We start from the raw sequence: 20,000 nt of genomic DNA on the forward strand, positions 1-20,000 counted from the left end.
ATTTGCAAAAAATCATTGAAAGTATGAAGAAGAAAACAGGACTGTTATGATTAATTCACTGCTGTGCTTTATTCTATAGTCAAGTCTATTTGATCACATTTCATGACAGATAACTTCTTGTGCTTCTTGATTCTAGTGCCTCAAGAATAAAAGACATATATGACAAAACATATAACATAGTCATGTATAAAATCTGAATGTATTATAAATATAAAAGCATGTAAGATGAGATAAAATATAATATAAAAAAAGATTACAATAAAAAGAGGATAAAATATAAAACAAACTTAGGCTAATTAAAAGCTTGCGAAAAAAAGATATGTTTTTAGTGTGCTTTAAAAACAAGAGGCGTTGTAGCAGAACCTTCCAGACGCTCATGTGGTAGAGAAGTCCAGAGAGCAGAACCATCATGACTGAAGGACCAGAGAGCAGGACCATCATGACTGAAGGACCAGAGAGCAGGACCATCATGACTGAAGGACCAGAGAGCAGGACCATCATGACTGAAGGACCAGAGAGCAGGACCATCATGACTGAAGGACCAGAGAGCAGGACCATCATGACTGAAGGGACCAGGACCATCATGACTGAAGGGACCAGGACCATCATGACTGAAGGGACCAGGACCATCATGACTGAAGGGACCAGGACCATCATGACTGAAGGACCAGAGAGCAGGACCATCATGACTGAAGGACCAGAGAGCAGGACCATCATGACTGAAGGGACCAGAGAGCAGGACCATCATGACTGAAGGGTCCAGAGAGCAGGACCATCATGACTGAAGGGACCAGAGAGCAGAACCATCATGACTGAAGGGACCAGAGAGCAGGACCATCATGACTGAAGGACCAGAGAGCAGGACCATCATGACTGAAGGACCAGAGAGCAGGACCATCATGACTGAAGGACCAGAGAGCAGGACCATCATGACTGAAGGACCAGAGAGCAGGACCATCATGACTGAAGGACCAGAGAGCAGGACCATCATGACTGAAGGGACCAGGACCATCATGACTGAAGGGTCCAGAGAGCAGGACCATCATGACTGAAGGGACCAGAGAGCAGGACCATCATGACTGAAGGACCAGAGAGCAGGACCATCATGACTGAAGGACCAGAGAGCAGGACCATCATGACTGAAGGACCAGAGAGCAGGACCATCATGACTGAAGGGACCAGAAGATGATTTAGATTCATTCTGGAATAGAAGGAGACTTTTACTTGATGATTTAAGGGATCTAAGAGGTGTATATTTGGTGAGCATGTCAGAAAGGGAGGGAACTAGACCATCCATAGATTTAAAAACTATTACAACTAAAAAAGTGGTGTGTTTGTTCATTTGTTTGTTCGTGTTCAGGATTACACAAAAACTAACAGACCGATTTTCATGAAACTCTGGAGGGGTGTAGCATGGGCCAACTCAGAACCCATTCACTCTGGAGGGGTGTAGCATGGGCCAACTCAGAACCCATTCACTCTGGAGGGGTGTAGCATGGGCCAACTCAGAACCCATTCACTCTGGAGGGGTGTAGCATGGGCCAACTCAGAACCCATTCACTCTGGAGGGGTGTAGCATGGGCCAACTCAGAACCCATTCACTCTGGAGGGGTGTAGCATGGGCCAACTCAGAACCCATTCAATGTATGAAGCGGATCAGAATCACAGGGCGGGTCCACGAGCTGCCAAAACACGCCGGCCATTCATTCACCTCCATTCATTCACCTCCATTCATTCACCTCCATTCATTCACCTCCATTCATTCACCTCCATTCATTCACCTCCATTCATTTTTTGGACTTGGGGAGCGAATCCTGAGAGACCCCAGCCACCCAGGAAATGGACTGTTTTCTGCCACGGTCAGGGAAGAGATACCCCACTCACATGGAGAGCACAGAGAGACTCAGGAAGAGCTTCTTACCACAAGCCAACCAGCTCCTGAATGAGCATCTACCCTAAACCTCGACACGGGAAGATCAGAGAGACGCAGGTTTGGACTGAGCTCTCCACCTCACGACGGCAGCAGGGTCACATGTCCTTCCACGCGCGAGCAGAGGCCTGCTCTCTCTCAACACCATCCTGTTCTCTCTCAACACCATGTCTGCTTCTCTCTCAACACCATGTCTGCTTCTCTCTGAACACCATGTCTGCTTCTCTCTGAACACCATGTCTGCTTCTCTCTCAACACCATCCTGCTCTCTCTCAACACCATGTCTGCTTCTCTCTGAACACCATGTCTGCTTCTCTCTCAACACCATCCTGCTCTCTCTCAACACCATGTCTGCTTCTCTCTGAACACCATGTCTGCTTCTCTCTCAACACCATGTCTGGTTCTCTCTCAACACCATGTCTGCTTCTCTCTCAACACCATGTCTGGTTCTCTCTGAACACCATGTCTGCTCCTCTCTCAACACCATGTCTGCTTCTCTCTCAACACCATGTCTGGTTCTCTCTCAACACCATGTCTGCTTCTCTCTCAACACCATGTCTGGTTCTCTCTGAACACCATGTCTGCTCCTCTCTCAACACCATGTCTGCTTCTCTCTCAACACCATGTCTGGTTCTCTCTGAACACCATGTCTGGTTCTCTCTCAACACCATCCTGCTCCTCTCAACACCATGTCTGCTTCTCTCTGAACACCATGTCTGCTTCTCTCTCAACACCATGTCTGCTTCTCTCTCAACACCATGTCTGCTTCTCTCTCAGCACCATGTCTGCTTCTCTGAACACCATGTCTGCTTCTCTCTCAACACCATGTCTGCTTCTCTCTCAACACCATGTCTGCTTCTCTCTGAACACCATGTCTGCTTCTCTCTGAACACCATGTCTGCTTCTCTCTGAACACCATGTCTGCTTCTCTCTGAACACCATGTCTGCTTCTCTCAACACCATCCTGCTCTCTCTCAACACCATGTCTGCTTCTCTCTCAACACCATGTCTGCTTCTCTCTCAACACCATCCTGCTCTCTCTCAACACCATGTCTGCTTCTCTCTCAACACCATGTCTGCTTCTCTCTCAACACCATCCTGCTCTCTCTCAACACCATGTCTGCTTCTCTCTGAACACCATGTCTGCTTCTCTCTCAACACCATGTCTGCTTCTCTCTCAACACCATGTCTGCTTCTCTCTGAACACCATGTCTGCTTCTCTCTGAACACCATGTCTGCTTCTCTCTGAACACCATGTCTGCTTCTCTCTCAACACCATGTCTGCTTCTCTCTCAACACCATGTCTGCTTCTCTCTGAACACCATGTCTGCTTCTCTCTGAACACCATGTCTGCTTCTCTCTGAACACCATGTCTGCTTCTCTCTGAACACCATGTCTGGTTCTCTCTCAACACCATCCTGCTCCTCTCTGAACACCATGTCTGCTTCTCTCTGAACACCATGTCTGCTTCTCTCTCAACACCATGTCTGCTTCTCTCTCAACACCATGTCTGCTTCTCTCTCAACACCATCCTGCTCTCTCTCAACACCATGTCTGGTTCTCTCTCAACACCATGTCTGCTTCTCTCTGAACACCATGTCTGCTTCTCTCTCAACACCATGTCTGGTTCTCTCTCAACACCATGTCTGCTTCTCTCTGAACACCATGTCTGCTTCTCTCTGAACACCATGTCTGGTTCTCTCTGAACACCATGTCTGGTTCTCTCTCAACACCATCCTGCTCCTCTCAACACCATGTCTGCTTCTCTCTCAACACCATGTCTGCTTCTCTCTCAACACCATGTCTGCTTCTCTCTCAACACCATGTCTGCTTCTCTCTCAACACCATGTCTGCTTCTCTCTCAACACCATGTCTGCTTCTCTCTCAACACCATGTCTGCTTCTCTCTCAACACCATGTCTGCTTCTCTCTCAACACCATGTCTGCTTCTCTCTCAACACCATGTCTGCTTCTCTCTGAACACCATGTCTGCTTCTCTCTCAACACCATGTCTGCTTCTCTCTCAACACCATGTCTGCTTCTCTGAACACCATGTCTGCTTCTCTCTGAACACCATGTCTGCTTCTCTCTGAACACCATGTCTGCTTCTCTCTCAACACCATGTCTGCTTCTCTGAACACCATGTCTGCTTCTCTCTCAACACCATGTCTGCTTCTCTCTGAACACCATGTCTGCTTCTCTCTGAACACCATGTCTGGTTCTCTCTGAACACCATGTCCGCTTCTCTCTGAACACCATGTCTGGTTCTCTCAACACCATCCTGCTCTCTCTCAACACCATGTCTGCTTCTCTCTCAACACCATGTCTGCTTCTCTCTCAACACCATCCTGCTCTCTCTCAACACCATGTCTGCTTCTCTCTCAACACCATGTCTGCTTCTCTCTCAACACCATCCTGCTCTCTCTCAACACCATGTCTGCTTCTCTCTCAACACCATGTCTGCTTCTCTCTCAACACCATGTCTGCTTCTCTCTCAACACCATGTCTGCTTCTCTCTGAACACCATGTCTGCTTCTCTCTGAACACCATGTCTGCTTCTCTCTGAACACCATGTCTGCTTCTCTCTCAACACCATGTCTGCTTCTCTCTGAACACCATGTCTGCTTCTCTCTCAACACCATGTCTGGTTCTCTCTCAACACCATCCTGCTCCTCTCTGAACACCATGTCTGCTTCTCTCTGAACACCATGTCTGCTTCTCTCTCAACACCATCCTGCTCCTCTCTGAACACCATGTCTGCTTCTCTCTGAACACCATGTCTGCTTCTCTCTCAACACCATGTCTGCTTCTCTCTCAACACCATGTCTGGTTCACTCTCTGTTTACCCTCCTCTCCCTCTTTCTCTCACTCCCTCGTTCTCTCACTCCCTCGTTCTCTCACTCCCTCGTTCTCTCACTCCCTCGCTCGCTGGAGCACAATCATTCACACATCCCCAGTGACAACAGGCAAGGTCAAGGGTCAGACTGGTCAGTTTGTGTGTTTCAGAATTAAGCAATAAACCACGAGAGGCCGTGTGTTATAGTGATTTTATAACAGCTAGGGGGCGTTGTTAGGCACGACGCGAAGCGGCGTTATAAAATCACTATAACACACTGCCTCGAGTGGTTTATTGCTTTTATACAACGGTTACTACAGCTATTAGTGTAAAATAAACACACAGCAATGTAAAATATTAACATTTATTCAAAATGAAGCATCATTCCCTCAATTCCGCCGAACAAAATAGTTCCCCTAACAAAAGGGTTGCCAAGCAACAACAACAACTACAATGCATTGGATCAAATGGGAGGCGCATTAATACTGAAAATGGAATGATATGCGGTCCCAGGTGTGTTACAAAGTATTTTAACACGGCTTCCAGCCAATCAGAATCAAGAACCAGAACTAACCATTGTATAATAAAGACACACACGCTCACACACACGCGCACACACACACACACACACACACACACACACACACACACACACACACACACAAACACACACACACACATGCGCACACACACATAATAAGCTAATTAAGAATGCATGCATCTCCTCGTCTGAGTGCGCCCCCCCTATCCAGAGGACACTTCACTCCAATACACACTAAAGTCACAGTATCTCCCATTATATGTTGCTGTGACACACACACACATGCACACACACACATGCACACACACACGCACACACACTGTAGTTTTCTCTCCTGCGCACAGTGAGCGTTCTCATTAAAACCCCATTGCTTGGTCAGCTTCATATCCCAACAATGCATAAGAAGTGTTCAGGTTGTGAGTAGAGAGAGAGAGCGGGGGTGTTTGAATAGAACAGGAGACCCAGGCAGCTCTGCAAGGTTAAAAAGCCTTTATTTAATGTGTCATTATACATTATTATAAAGCCTTTATTTAATATGTCATTATACATTATTATAAAGCCTTTATTTAATGTCATTATACATTATTATAAAGCCTTTATTTAATATGTCATTATACAGTAGGACCCTTCGTCAGGAGCTTCGAAGGCCGCTGGGACGAAACATGTTGGTCATATAATGACAAGCCGCTTAAATAAAGGATGTTTAACCTTGAAGAGCTGCCTGGGACCATGTTCTGTTTTATTCATTGGATATTGGCCCAAGGTGAGTCCTACAGAGCACCTATCAACCACGTCTGAAGCCCCAGACGCACTGGAAGAGTCTGACGCTAGCGTTTTGAAGTACACCAATTGTTTTAAATGGCCGATCACGCACCAAAAGCCTTTTGAGGCGAGTCAAACTTCTACTCCCAACTTGTTTACATTTTGGAGCGTCAAATGAGGACAAATCAATCTAAATTAAATCAGCTCCCTATCAAAGCTGACACCTGCAGTGCGCCATAGGAGCGTCAAATGAGGAGAGTCAAATGAGGAGCGTCAAATGAGGAGAGTCAAATGAGGAGCGTCAAATGAGGAGCGTCAAATGAGGCGAGTCAAATGACTCCTCCAGTGCGTTTGGGGTTCAGGCCTGAACTCACCTGAGGAACGCTGCCATCTCCTTTCTCCTTTCTTCTTTCTTTTTTCCCACTAAAAACCCTTTCAGCAGCACAGAGATCATTTACCCCCTCCACCCCCCCCTCCCTCTCCCCCTCTGCCCCATAACCCCCCCCTCCACCCCTCTGCCCCCATAACCCCCCCCTCCACCCCCCCTCCCTCTCTCCCTCTGCCCCCATAACCCCCCCTCCCTCCCTCTGCCCCCATAACCCACCCCCTCCACACCCCCCCTCCCTCCCTCTACCTCCATAACCCCCCCCCTCCACCCCCCTCTCTCCCTCTGCCCCCATAACCACCCCCTCCACCTCCCTCCCTCCCTCTGCCCCCTCCTTTGTGCCAAGAAGCATTAAATGATAGAACAGCTGTTGATGCCTGTTGCAGTGATGATGATGTTGATGCGATGATGTTGGTGAGGATGGTGATGACGATGATGGTGGTTGGTGACATTGTGGTGTTGGTGATGGGCGTACATTTTTATGTTTTATGTATGCTTGACGTGTGCTAAACAAATTCCACTCTGGGGCAATAAAGGGTTCAATTCAATTCAATTTACTGTAGGACTCATACCACAAAGACACCCAATGCATGCATTATGTAAGTAAGTGTGTGTGTGTGTGTGTGTGTGTGTGTGTGTGTGAGAGCATGCGTGTGTGTGTGTGAGCGTGTGTGTGTGTGTGAGCGTGTGTGTGTGTGCGCGTGTGTGAGCGTGTGTGTGTGTGCGCGTGTGTGCGCGTGCGTGTGTGTGTGTGTGTGAGCGTGTGTGTCCATTCGTCCATCCTGACAGGTCTTTTATCTTGATAATAACATAACTTTACAAGCTCCTGATTGTTTGTGACCTTGGCGTTGCGCCTCTGCATACTGATCACTGCAGCTTGATCCAGAGCCTCTCTCATCCCAACTCGCCCAACAAGTTGAAGCTTGACTGCGGCACTAAGATGACTTTTGGACTTACTATGCTTCTGAACTGCCTTATGAAAATGGGTTGTTCAGAGAGCAGGTTGTCCGGTCAAAGAGGAAACATGGCCAACAAAATATCTTCTGTAGCTGAGCACTCCCAGCTAGCCACTCTGTTCTAGCATAACTTTTACCACAGAAAGTTCTGCACTTACCTCCTCCTTCTGTTTTCTTCTCATCTCTCCAGTGACGGTTTAGGTCTCCCATCTTCTTTTATTTTGAGCTGCTGCTCAAAAGGTAGTTTTGTGAAATCAACTTTCAACAAATACTCAAGAGATCCGTTTTCCATGTTCATTGATGCTGCCAGTAGCTAGATATCTGAAGTGGGTAATGTGATTGACAGGCGATGTGAATGACGGGACAGTCATGACAAGTTTTGATTGGATAAACCGTCCCAATGTTAAAATGTCAATGGGAATTCCAATGTAAGCACTTCGAGAGCTGGTTTACCCTACGCCCACTTTTAAGCATTTTGATAAATTAGAGATTAGGTTGTTACATTTTGACGATTTTTTTTGCGGTTTTGTATGTGTGGGCTAATTTGATTGGTTGATTTTTCATTTGGTCTTGATTTCCGTAAGCCAGAATCATTTTACCTGGCCTACAATGTTAAGTGAATAACGAGCTAGTAAGACCGCTGCCAACGGACCGTAACGTGGACTGTATTTTCATGAGGACTGTAGGGGGAGACGGAGCACTATCAAAACACTAAACACGGATGAAAATGAAGCGATATGGCAGAATATAAGATGCTTTTAAGTCAAAAAACAGTCTGAAAGTTGATTTTCGTAATTTCACAGTTAAATCCAGTTTTATTAGTATAGTAGTTTAGTAGTTTACTTACATGTAAATATCTGGCACTGGAAACATATATGTCCGATGCAAATACATCCCATTGAATTGAATTTAAGTGAATTGAATTGAGAGAGAGAGAGAGAGAGAGAGAGAGAGAGAGAGAGAGAGAGAGAGAGAGAGCAATACAGTCAACAGAATGAACCCCTATAGGACATCAGCAGTCCAGTGAACTCCTGTGAAACTGTAGGGATGATCTCCTTGACATAACTGGGTTGTTATTGGCTGTGTAGAGAAGCATTGTGCGGTCATCTGTCAGCTACAGGATGTATATATGAATAGAATATGAATATATAACCCCTACCCCTCCCTCCCGCAGGTATTGTGTCTCTGATCTCCCTGGTGATCCTGTCCTACGACCGCTACAGCACGCTGACCGTCTATAACAAGCGGGGGCCGGACTACAAGAAGCCCCTGCTGGCGGTGGGGGGGTCCTGGCTCTACTCCGTGATCTGGACAGTGCCCCCCCTGCTGGGCTGGAGCAGCTACAGTCTGGAGGGGGCCGGGACCAGCTGCTCCGTGTCCTGGACCGAGGACACAGCACAGTCCCACGCCTACATCATCTGCCTGTTCATCTTCTGCCTGGCGCTGCCCATCCTGGTGATGGTGTACTGCTACTGCAGGCTCCTCTGGGCTGTCAAACAGGTACGCAGTGTGTGTGTGTGTGTGTGTGTGTGTCTGGGGGGTGGGGGGGGTTTGGATTGAGGTCCCAAGTCCATCCACTTTGAGAAGCTGATTAAATCCCTTTCAGTCAGAGTGGCTGATTGAAGCTGGAGCTGAGAGTGACCAGCAGAGCAGATTGGATTAACCCAGAAAATCAGTTTACAGGGTTTAAGATATAGCTGCTTGCACAAGGACTATAAGCCAATCACCAGGGACATGCCAGGCATACATTTACACACATGCTTTACAATGTACAGAATCTACTGTATATGTACGCGTGTTCCGACCTAAACCCTCTCTGGGTGCTGTTGGGGTCGGGGTGATCCCGACCTCCTCGCCCTTCCTCTGCTAATCCCTTCCTCAGAAGGGAACGCACCAGAGGACAATAAGCACCTTTTCAATGAATCCACCATCACACTCAGTTACCACACGCTGGGGTTAGGAGTCAGGCGTGGGGGGGGGGACTGTCCTGTCTGTCTGTCTGTCTGTCTGTCTGTCTGTCTGTCTGTCCTTCCAGTTTTTGGTTGATTGTTCAACTTGGAACACGTTATAGAAGAGGGGTATACATTTTGTCTGTCTGTCTGTCTGTCTGTTTTTCTATCTGCTGTCTGTCTGTCTGCCTGTCTGACTCTTTGTCTGCTGGCCATTCTCCTGTCACCTTGGTAATACAACAAGACCATTCATCCCCCTCTCTCTCCCTCTTCAAGCCCTTTGTCAGCGGGAGGAGGAGATGGATGGTGGGTGGATGGATGGATGGATGGATGGATGGGTGGAGGGAGGGAGGGAGGGAGGGAGGGAGGGAGGGAGGGAGGGAGGGAGGGAGGGATGCTGCAGGCCTGTGGCTGATGATAGGAGGCAGTGGTCTGGAACGGATGGAGTCACTGGCTCTGTGTTTGTAAGACAGAGAGGGGGGGGATTGAGAGGGAACAAACATAATTTAAAGATGGAATAGCAGGTCAGATAGAGCATGAATGATGGAGGGGAGGAGGAGGAGGAGGAGGTGGAGGAGGAGGAGGAGGAGGAGAGAAAGGTGAAGAGAAAGGGAGGACAAGACAAAATATGCATTTAGCAGGGGTGTACAGAGGGGGAGTGTGTGTGTGTGTGTGTGTGTGTGTGTGTGTGTGTAGACTCAGATATGTGACGGCGCCTGAGCTTGACGCGCTTGTACTCCAACCAAATAATCCACAACGTTTCCATGAATGTCAGTATAACAAAAGTTTATTTTAGTGCGAGATCCATACTAGAAGGCTCGTTGCAAACAAATCATAGATCAAACTTCTGTCCGTAGACTAAACCAAAATAACAAGGCCGTGTAGAAACCACTATGAGCTTAGCGGTCAAAAACTGTATGATACCGCCATACCTGAGCTCCCTGTGCTTCCTACCCCCCAAACATTTTAACAATGAAGGAGAACGTTTGGCTCCAACGTTCTGTCGCTTTTGTAGGTCTGGAAGATACTCCTTGGTCCATCTTTTCCAGAACAAATTGGTCATGTACTGTATTTGTCGCCATCTCTTCCTGGAGTAACAGTCCTCAGGCTTGAACACTCCCGGTGGAATAGAAGGATTGGTGCTCAATAGAAGAAGATGATTTGGTGTGAGAGGCTCTAAATCATTAGGGTCATCTGACGCTGTAGTGATTGGCCTGTCGTTGATGATTGACTCCCCCTCACTGAGCAGCGTCTGAAGCCCTTCTTCATCCTGTGTCTGTTGGTTCATTAAGGCACCAAGGACCCGCCTGATTGTCCTTATCTGTCTCTCCCAAATACCTCCATGGTGAGATCCAGTGGGAGGGTTAAAGATCCATGTGACACCCCTTTTGAGAAGAGTTCCCTGGATCTTCTCATCATCCAAGCCTTCAACCGCTTCCCGTAACTCACGTTCTGCTCTCACAAAGTTGGTACCGTTGTCTGAGCGGATAATCTTCACTTGCCCTCTCCTGGCTACAAACCTTCTGATGGCGTTTATGCAGGAGTTGGTATCCAAGGAATGTCCCACCTCTATGTGAACGGCCCTTATGTTCATGCACGTAAAAATGACTCCATACCGCTTGACGGTTACTCTGCCACGCCGTATTTCAAACTGGCCGAAGTAGTCGACACCCACGTTAGTGAAGGGTGGCTCGTCTGGAATCAGTCTTTCCTCGGGTAGATCAGCCATGTGCTGCTCGCCTCTGGGCCCACTCAACTTCCTGCAGCTGACGCATTTGAAACTGGTTCTTTCTCTGATTGGAAATACTTCACACAAAAAATGAACTTACAACACAAAGTAATATTTCCAGGGGCACTAGTTAGTGCACCCAACTTGGCACTTCTAGATCCCTTTAATTTCCATATGTTTGAATCCATTGTAAAGGTCAGTAGCAACACAGATCAGCAACACATTGCATTCATTTCCATAACATTCATTTCCATTGATTTGCAGTCATCAGCACATTTTAGCACAGCGCAGATTCATGAATGAGCAAGGCGCATGACGTCATCACAACACCAGACACGGCATCCAATAAGCGTTCGCTCCGTCTTCTCTCCACTCGAACTCAAACCCACACAAACACAATCCGAAGTTTCAACGACTTCCATCCCATACTCTCCAAGTCCCAATGAGACAGTCCAACACGTTGATCAGAGCCAATACATCCAGTGGGAAGAGCTCTCTCTCTCTCTCCCCTTTCCACCGCAGCGGGAGCGCAATCCAAACACGCTGATTATTAAACACGCTTGTTGTACCTTGTTTCGATGAATGGAATCGTCTCCACTTCGGTCCCAAACCGATGCGCGGACAAACCTTCAGACTGCGAGGATCCATCCAGCGGGAGGTTCTGACACCTGAGACTCAGATATGTGACGCGTCTGAGCTTGACGCGCTTGTACTCCAACCAAGTAATCCACAACGTTTCCATGAATGTCAGTATAACAAAAGTTTATTTTTGTGCGAGATCCATACTAGAAGGCTCGTTGCAAACAAATCATAGATCAAACTTCTGTCCGTAGACTAAACCAAAATAACAAGGCCGTGTAGGAACCACTATGAGCTTAGCGGTCAAAAACGGTATGATACCGCAAACCAAAAAAGGGGCGTGTCCAATTGACATTCCTAATTGACTCGGCATGTTAACCCCTTAATGATCAACAAAACAAACACGGCATGCAATAGGCTACACACTTTCATATTCTTATTCTTAGTCAGACCATATACACATTCAAATTCATAAATGAACACTTGGCACATAAGCCCTTAACTTTAAACTAAAGTAGGAGAACGTTTGGCTCCAACAGTGTGTGTATGCGTGTGCGTGTGTGTGTGTGTGTGTGTGTGTGTGTGTGTGAGAGAGAGAGAGAGAGATACATAGAGAGAAAGAGAGAGATAAGGAGACATGACAGAAATGAAATGGATACCCAGGTAGAGACAGAGATAATTAGGATGTAGCTCAGTACGTGAGCGGAGTTAGGAAGGTTTCCCCAGGGAGCTGGTTTAGGCTTTCCTAAGGAGATCTCGCTCTCATCTCTCACTAATCTCTGTTCACACACACACACACGCACACACACACGCACGCACACACACACACACACACACACACACACACACACACACACACACACACACACACTCATTCTATCCCTAAGGAGATTCTGATCACCTCCAGCCAAGTGACAGTGTGGCAGACGAGGGTCATGTTTTCATTGAACTCCCCTCCTTATTCTCTCCCTCCTCTCGTCCTGTCTGTTCTCCTCTCTCCTCTCTCCTCTCCTCTCCTCTCTCCTCTCTCCTCTAACTCTGTCCATCTCTCTCCTCTCTCCTCTCTCCTCTCCTCTCCTCTAACTCTGTCCATCTCTCTCCTCTCTCCTCTCCTCTAACTCTGTCCATCTCTCTCTCGTCCAGTCTGTTCTCCTCTCTCCTCTCCTCTAACTCTGTCCATCTCTCTCTCGTCCAGTCTGTTCTCCTCTCTCCTCTCTCCTCTCCTCTAACTCTGTCCATCTCTCTCTCATCCAGTCTGTTCTCCTCTCCTCTCTCCTCTCCTCTAACTCTGTCCATCTCTCTCTCATCTAGTCTGTTCTCCTCTCTCCTCTCCTCTAACTCTGTCCATCTCTCTCTCGTCCAGTCTGTTCTCCTCTCTCCTCTCCTCTAACTCTGTCCATCTCTCTCTCATCCAGTCTGTTCTCCTCTCTCCTCTCTCCTCTCCTCTAACTCTGTCCATCTCTCTCTCATCCAGTCTGTTCTCCTCTCTCCTCTCTCCTCTCCTCTAACTCTGTCCATCTCTCTCTCGTCCAGTCTGTTCTCCTCTCTCCTCTCTCCTCTCCTCTAACTCTGTCCATCTCTCTCCTCTCTCCTCTCCTCTAACTCTGTCCATCTCTCTCCTCTCTCCTCTCCTCTAACTCTGTCCATCTCTCTCTCATCCAGTCTGTTCTCCTCTCTCCTCTCCTCTAACTCTGTCCATCTCTCTCTCATCCAGTCTGTTCTCCTCTCTCCTCTCTCCTCTCCTCTAACTCTGTCCATCTCTCTCTCATCCAGTCTGTTCTCCTCTCTCCTCTCCTCTAACTCTGTCCATCTCTCTCTCATCCAGTCTGTTCTCCTCTCTCCTCTCTCCTCTCCTCTAACTCTGTCCATCTCTCTCTCATCCAGTCTGTTCTCCTCTCTCCTCTCCTCTAACTCTGTCCATCTCTCTCCTCTCTCCTCTCCTCTAACTCTGTCCATCTCTCTCTCGTCCAGTCTGTTCTCCTCTCTCCTCTCCTCTAACTCTGTCCATCTCTCTCTCATCCAGTCTGTTCTCCTCTCTCCTCTCTCCTCTCCTCTAACTCTGTCCATCTCTCTCTCGTCCAGTCTGTTCTCCTCTCTCCTCTCCTCTAACTCTGTCCATCTCTCTCTCGTCCAGTCTGTTCTCCTCTCTCCTCTCCTCTAACTCTGTCCATCTCTCTCTCGTCCAGTCTGTTCTCCTCTCTCCTCTCCTCTAACTCTGTCCATCTCTCTCTCGTCCAGTCTGTTCTCCTCTCTCCTCTCCTCTCCTCTCCTCTAACTCTGTCCATCTCTTCCCCATCAGGCCACTCTTCTCTTGCTGTAAACACCTCTGTTTTCTACATGGTGTTAATGTGTCATTTTACCGCCATAACCCCCCCCCCCCCATCTACCCCCCCCCCACCCCATCTACCCCCCCCCCATCCTCCCCCAGGTTGGAAAGATCCGGAAGACGGCGGCGAGGAGGCGGGAGTACCACATCCTGTTCATGGTTCTGACCACGGTGGCGTGCTACATGCTGTGCTGGATGCCCTATGGCGTGGTCGCCATGATGGCCACCTTTGGCCCCCGAGGCATCATCACACCGGTGGCCAGCGTGGTGCCGTCCCTGCTGGCGAAGAGTAGCACGGTCATCAACCCCCTCATCTACATCCTCATGAACAAGCAGGTGAGACGCCGTCATCAACCCCCTCATCTACATCCTCATGAACAAGCAGGTGAGACACGCATGGGCGTCACAGGGGGGGGGGGGGGGACTACCCAGGGCCCCAGTAGGGAGAAGGCCCTTGTGAGATTTTTCACTTGGTCACAAGCACCCCCCCCCACACACAGCTCTCTCCCAAAAGAGGCAGGGGCCCCTCAGGGATCATGTATAGGGCCCAGAATGATGTGGAACGCCCCTGCAGACACATGTGTGTGTCCGCATGTCTCCACTTATTCTGCTGTAATAACAACACATGCCACAACACTTTACATGTACAACATCTTTATTCACATTTTTTTTAAAACACTGAATTACCATTTGAATTCATATAGTCTATTTAAATACCCATTCAATACTCAGAAAGGGACGATGGGAAGGGAGGTGAGAGGAACACAGTCAGGCTGCTCAGCTTTTCAGTGACTTCCTATCATTTTTAGTGATTCCTGTCCTCTCCTCCTCCTGGGCCCTCCTGGGCCCTCCAGACCCACGGCCAGCAGAGAGGATCTGAGAGAGAGAGAGAGAGAGAGAGAGAGAGAGAGAGAGCTCTGGGGGTGTGAGAGAGAGAGAGAGAGAGAGAGAGAGAGAGAGAGAGCTCTGGGGGTGTGTGAGAGAGAGAGAGAGAGAGAGAGAGCTCTGGGGGCATGAGAGAGAGAGAGAGAGAGAGAGAGACTGGCAGAGAGCTGAGGGAGGACAGTGATCGATGAACAGAAGGGGTGAGAGGTCAAGTTAAGCAGTGACCTCCTAAAATGGACCAATCTCCCGTCACCATCTCTGGCCTCCCCAACATGCATCAAATGGTGTTTGAACAGGAGAGGACGTTTTGACTTTTGAAAGAAGTGTGACCTTTTCTAAGTAATCAAAGAGGCATGTCCTAACCCTAACCCTGACCCTAACCCCCCCCCCCCCCCCCCCCGTTCAACAGAAAAACATTTAGCACCTTGGAACACCTGCTACCACACTACCCCCCCAACCCCCCCCCCCCCCCCCCCCCGCCAAAACAAAAAAAAAACACACTCACTCAATTGAATCCACCCAGTCAGTATGGAACAAAAGGAACAAAAATTTGGCACAGTTTCAAGATTCCACCACAGTCAGCCAGAAGGCTTTGGCCAGCTAATAACTGCTGCTCTCATCAGCAGCTGGATGGGATTCCCCATCCGTTTACAGTCCCTCCCACCTTCTGGCCCATACAGGACAGCACCGCACAATACAGCACACCTGGGTGGACATATTACCAGGAATTATCTCAATTACTTATCTGTGCTTGACGATTTTGCCTGGACACATGGAACCAATAGGAACCAATAGGATGGTCCCAAAAATACAAGCCCCGCCCACCTGACACTCCACTAGGTGGACTAGAGAAACATTACATTTAAAGGATTTCTAAAAGTATATTGACCAAGATCTGCAGTACACATAATATGTGAGAGGTTTAGTTGCACCTTCAGTGTGTCACAATCACAAGAACATTACAGCCACAGTGGATGAGGTTCAACACGGAAAATACAAAAATGAATGGTGGACATGATGCTGAACAAAGCAAGTCAGGGCAAAGTTTACTGTGTTGAGGAATAATTATCCACCAGGCCCAGAGCCACAGATTCACCAGGCCCAGAGCCACAGATTCACCAGGCCCAGAGCCACAGATTCACCAGGCCCAGAGCCACAGATTCACCAGGCCCAGAGCCACAGATTCACCAGGCCCAGAGCTACAGATTCACCAGGCCCAGAGCCACAGATTCACCAGGCCCAGAGCCACAGATTCACCAGGCCCAGAGACACAGATTCACCAGGCCCAGAGCCACAGATTCATCAGGCCCAGAGCCACAGAATCACCAGGCCCAGAGCAGGAGATTCTCAGCCCCGTGCTGAAAGACAACAGACCTATAGAAGCACATCCTTCTCTGTTATCTAAATGACATCTTCTCCCCCCTCTACCCCCCTCTAAGACACCATCTCCCCCCTCTAAGACACCATCTCCCCCCTCTACCCCCCTCTAACACATCATCTCCCCCCTCTAAGGTTAGAGTAAGGCATCTCCCCCCTCTACCCCCCTCTAAGACACCATCTCCCCCCTCTAAGACACCATCTCCCCCCTCTAAGACACCATCTCCCCCCTCTAAGACACCATCTCCCCCCTCTACCCCCCTCTAACACATCATCTCCCCCCTCTACCCCCCTCTAACACATCATCTCCCCCCTCTAAGACATCATCTCCCCCCTCTAAGACACCATCTCCCCCCTCTAAGACACCATCTCCCCCCTCTAAGACACCATCTCCCCCCTCTAAGACACCATCTCCCCCCTCTAAGACACCTTCTCCCCCCTCTAAGACATCCTCTCCCCCCTCTAAGACATCATCTCCCCCCTCTAAGACACCATCTCCCCCCTCTACCCCCCTCTAAGACACCATCTCCCCCCTCTAAGACATCCTCTCCCCCCTCTAAGGTGAGAGTAAGGGGGAGTGAATGAAAAGCTGATTTATTTTCAGCGCACAGCAGCTTCGCCATGTCTGGAGAGAACAGATAGAGACGTCCTCTGGCTCGGGCAGCGTGGTCTCTCCCGGCAGTCTGCTGAGCACTCACAAAGAACCCAAGAACACAGCGTGGTCTCTCCCAGCAGTCTGCTCTCACAAAGAACCCAAGAACACAAAGGGTTCCAAAATGGCTCTTGGGTTGTCCCTATGAGAAAATCCTTATTAGAACATTTGTTTGATGACATTTTTTTCATGGTTCTCCCAAAGGAAAAATGTAAAAACCAGCAGAACACGTCAAGCCATAGATATCCCTTTTTTCTGAGGCCGTGAAGCTGTAGGCTGTAGCCAGGGGTTCTTTCATCCAGATGTTAGAGAAACGTAACGACACAGTTAGGATTAGGGTTAGGACTGAGCCCTGTGTGGGTTAGGGTTAGGACTGAGCCCTGTGTGGGTTAGGGTTAGGACTGAGCCCTGTGTGGGTTAGGGTTAGGACTGAGCCCTGTGTGGGTTAGGGTTAGGACTGAGCACTGTGTGGGTTAGGGTTAGGGTTAGGACTGAGCACTGTGTGGGTTAGGGTTAGGACTGAGCACTGTGTGGGTTAGGGTTAGGGTTAGGACTGAGCACTGTGTGGGTTAGGGTTAGGGTTAGGGTTAGGACTGAGCACTGTGTGGGTTAGGGTTAGGGTTAGGACTGAGCACTGTGTGGGTTAGGGTTAGGACTGAGCACTGTGTGGGTTAGGGTTAGGACTGAGCACTGTGTGGGTTAGGGTTAGGACTGAGCACTGTGTGGGTTAGGGTTAGGACTGAGCACTGTGTGGGTTAGGGTTAGGTAGAGGACTGAGCACTGTGTGCAGGGCAGGATGGCACAAACCCACAGGTCTCTGCGTGACTTTGAGATAGTCAAACAATGACCCCAAGCAGACCCAAATGACCCTTGATCACGCAGACCCAAATGACCCTTGATCACGCAGACCCAAATGAATCCGTGCACCAAGTACTGGTTTGGATATTAGGTAAGCAGGTAGGATTACATTCATTAAAAAGTGAGATGTTTTTAAGATATGACTTGTTGACTGACTGCACTGTTAGTTAGTGTACAGGAGGTTTGAAAGCTAATTGGCTGATTTATCTATTCCTTTCTTCTTCACTGATTTATATATTCAAATTGTATGCATTCATGATTTATTAGTGAATTAATTAATTCACCAATAAAACACTAAGTCACTGCAGTTATCGCCCAAAAATAAAAGAACAAAAGTACTGCATTTAAACAGGCTCAGTTTGCTGGAAGAGCAACCCAGGGAACGTTTTCAGTTGGCCATTAGGCACAGGGTAACCAGAAGCTGATTTGAACCCCATCTATATTTGCATCCCAGATCACTTGCTCCTTACTCCTCTTTCCCTGCACCTTTAACCTCAACCCCCCAACTCTCCATTTGGGATTATCACAGATAAAAGGACTTCATTGAATTGTATTATAAATCCAATGACGGGACAACCAAAGCCTTACCCCGGATGTTCTACCTCGCGGACACAGTTGCCTCCTGCCTTTGCAGTGGAAGCCAGTGGTAAAGTGCCCAGGAGAGTGACTCTGTTGGCCAGTGGTCTGTGCAGTCGGTTTGGGAGAGTGATTCAGCATCAAGCACAGAGACATCAATACTACTGGTAAAAGAACCCTGAAGACAACACCAAAATAAGACTGGACTTTACAAGAGGATATTTAAGGAACATCACACAGCAACTGGGCTGCAGGTCAATGAAATGTACATCCTTCTTAGTTCAGTTCTGATCATGTGTGTTAGGAGAGCGAGGTGTGGCTCCAGCTTTTCTCTAACAATATGTTGTTATAGTTATAGGTGTGTGTGTGTGTGTGTGTGTGTGTGTGTGTTTAGCAGGGAAGTGTGTTTGTCATTCAGTGCAGACCATATCCCTTGAGACCGATAAAAATCACAAATATCCATGATTAAAAACAGTGGACTTTTCCTTTAGGAAGAACAAGAGAACCCAAAGCTCTCTATAAACACAGGTTCACAACAGCAAAAACACACCCGGAGATATAAAAACATGTCGTCTATCTAAAATCAGGCTGTATTGCTCCCCTAGTCAGCACCAGCGCCAGCGAGGCTCAGCTGAAGCCAAGATGAGTCCCTCAGACCGGACCGGGACTGCTACTCAGAGGATGGGCGGTTCTGTCCCTGGACGGGGACTTGTTCTAGTTCTAGTTCTGGTTCTGGTTCTGGCTCTGGTCTATAGTCCTGATGTGGACCATTCTGGTCCTGGTTCTGGTCACTGTTTGCCTCTACGTTGGTCCCACATTGAGGGGCTATGGCTTCGGTTCTCCGCAGGTTCTCCAGGGTTCTATGTGGTTCAGTTTTCCCCCAGAGGGTTATTGCACCACACCCCCCGTCAACCCCCCCCTCCCTCCCCAGTCCTAGAGCACTAGAACCTAAATCTAGAACATGGCTGTGGTGCCGGTTCTCTGGTGTGGGCCACAGGTCAAAGTTCAGGGGTCACAGTGGACGGTGCTGAAGCCTGGCAGGGTGACCCGACCCCTCCTCTTCAGGTCCTTCTCTGAGCCCCGGTTGACCCTCTGGATCAGGCTCTTTTCAAACAGCAGGGGGTGGTAGGCCCCCAGGGTGCAGGCGGTGTCGTAGTAGCGCTCGTGGTAGTGGCACAGGTCCGTCTGGCGCAGCGAGGGGATGTACTCGTACACGTGCACCTGCTCACACAGCGCCATCATCAGGAGGATGCCTGCAATGACAGCACAGTGATGATTAGATTCAGTCTGTTTAGGCTCATCTCATCTATTCACTGTGCTATACATGCAAACTTTACAGTATGCTACGAAATAACACTAGTTACACCACCCACCTTCCACACGATAGCTATCTGGTGTGCTCTTAACACACACACACACACACACACACACACACACACACACACACACACACACACACACACACACACACACACACACACACACACACTCTGTCTCTGCATGCTATTCCATATGCTGGCTACTGTCCGTTAGCATCCTCACGCAAACACCTTCAGCTTCAGCTACAAACATTCAGAAGCCGTCATGCCAGCCCCTACTGCCCCCCTACTGCCCCCCTCCAGCCCCTACTGCCCCCCTACTGCCCCCCTACTGCCCCCCT

At 48.7% G+C, this 20,000-nt stretch overlaps 2 protein-coding genes across 2 annotated transcripts in view; one reads left to right on the plus strand and one right to left on the minus strand.

Moving 5' to 3' along the window:
* Positions 1-19,277, plus strand: part of tmtops2b (teleost multiple tissue opsin 2b) — a gene marked incomplete at both ends in the record, with an annotated part of 27,785 nt that extends 8,508 nt beyond the window's left edge. The window contains 3 exons of the mRNA XM_084452059.1: positions 8,584-8,909; positions 14,095-14,328; positions 19,272-19,277. Coding sequence (XP_084308185.1) covers positions 8,584-8,909; positions 14,095-14,328; positions 19,272-19,277 — 566 coding nt within the window. The remainder of the gene's footprint in view (positions 1-8,583; positions 8,910-14,094; positions 14,329-19,271) is intronic.
* Positions 19,278-19,345: 68 nt separating this feature from the next.
* The window catches only part of st6gal2a (ST6 beta-galactosamide alpha-2,6-sialyltranferase 2a), a gene marked incomplete at its 3' end in the record, with an annotated part of 18,168 nt that continues 17,513 nt past the window's right edge, over positions 19,346-20,000 (minus strand). The window contains exon 5 of the mRNA XM_084452358.1: positions 19,346-19,593. Within this exon, the coding sequence (XP_084308484.1) occupies positions 19,346-19,593 (248 nt within the window). The remainder of the gene's footprint in view (positions 19,594-20,000) is intronic.

Source organism: Borostomias antarcticus, assembly GCF_949987555.1.
Source record: "Borostomias antarcticus genome assembly, chromosome: 17".
Classification (NCBI taxonomy): Eukaryota; Metazoa; Chordata; class Actinopteri; order Stomiiformes; family Stomiidae; genus Borostomias; species Borostomias antarcticus.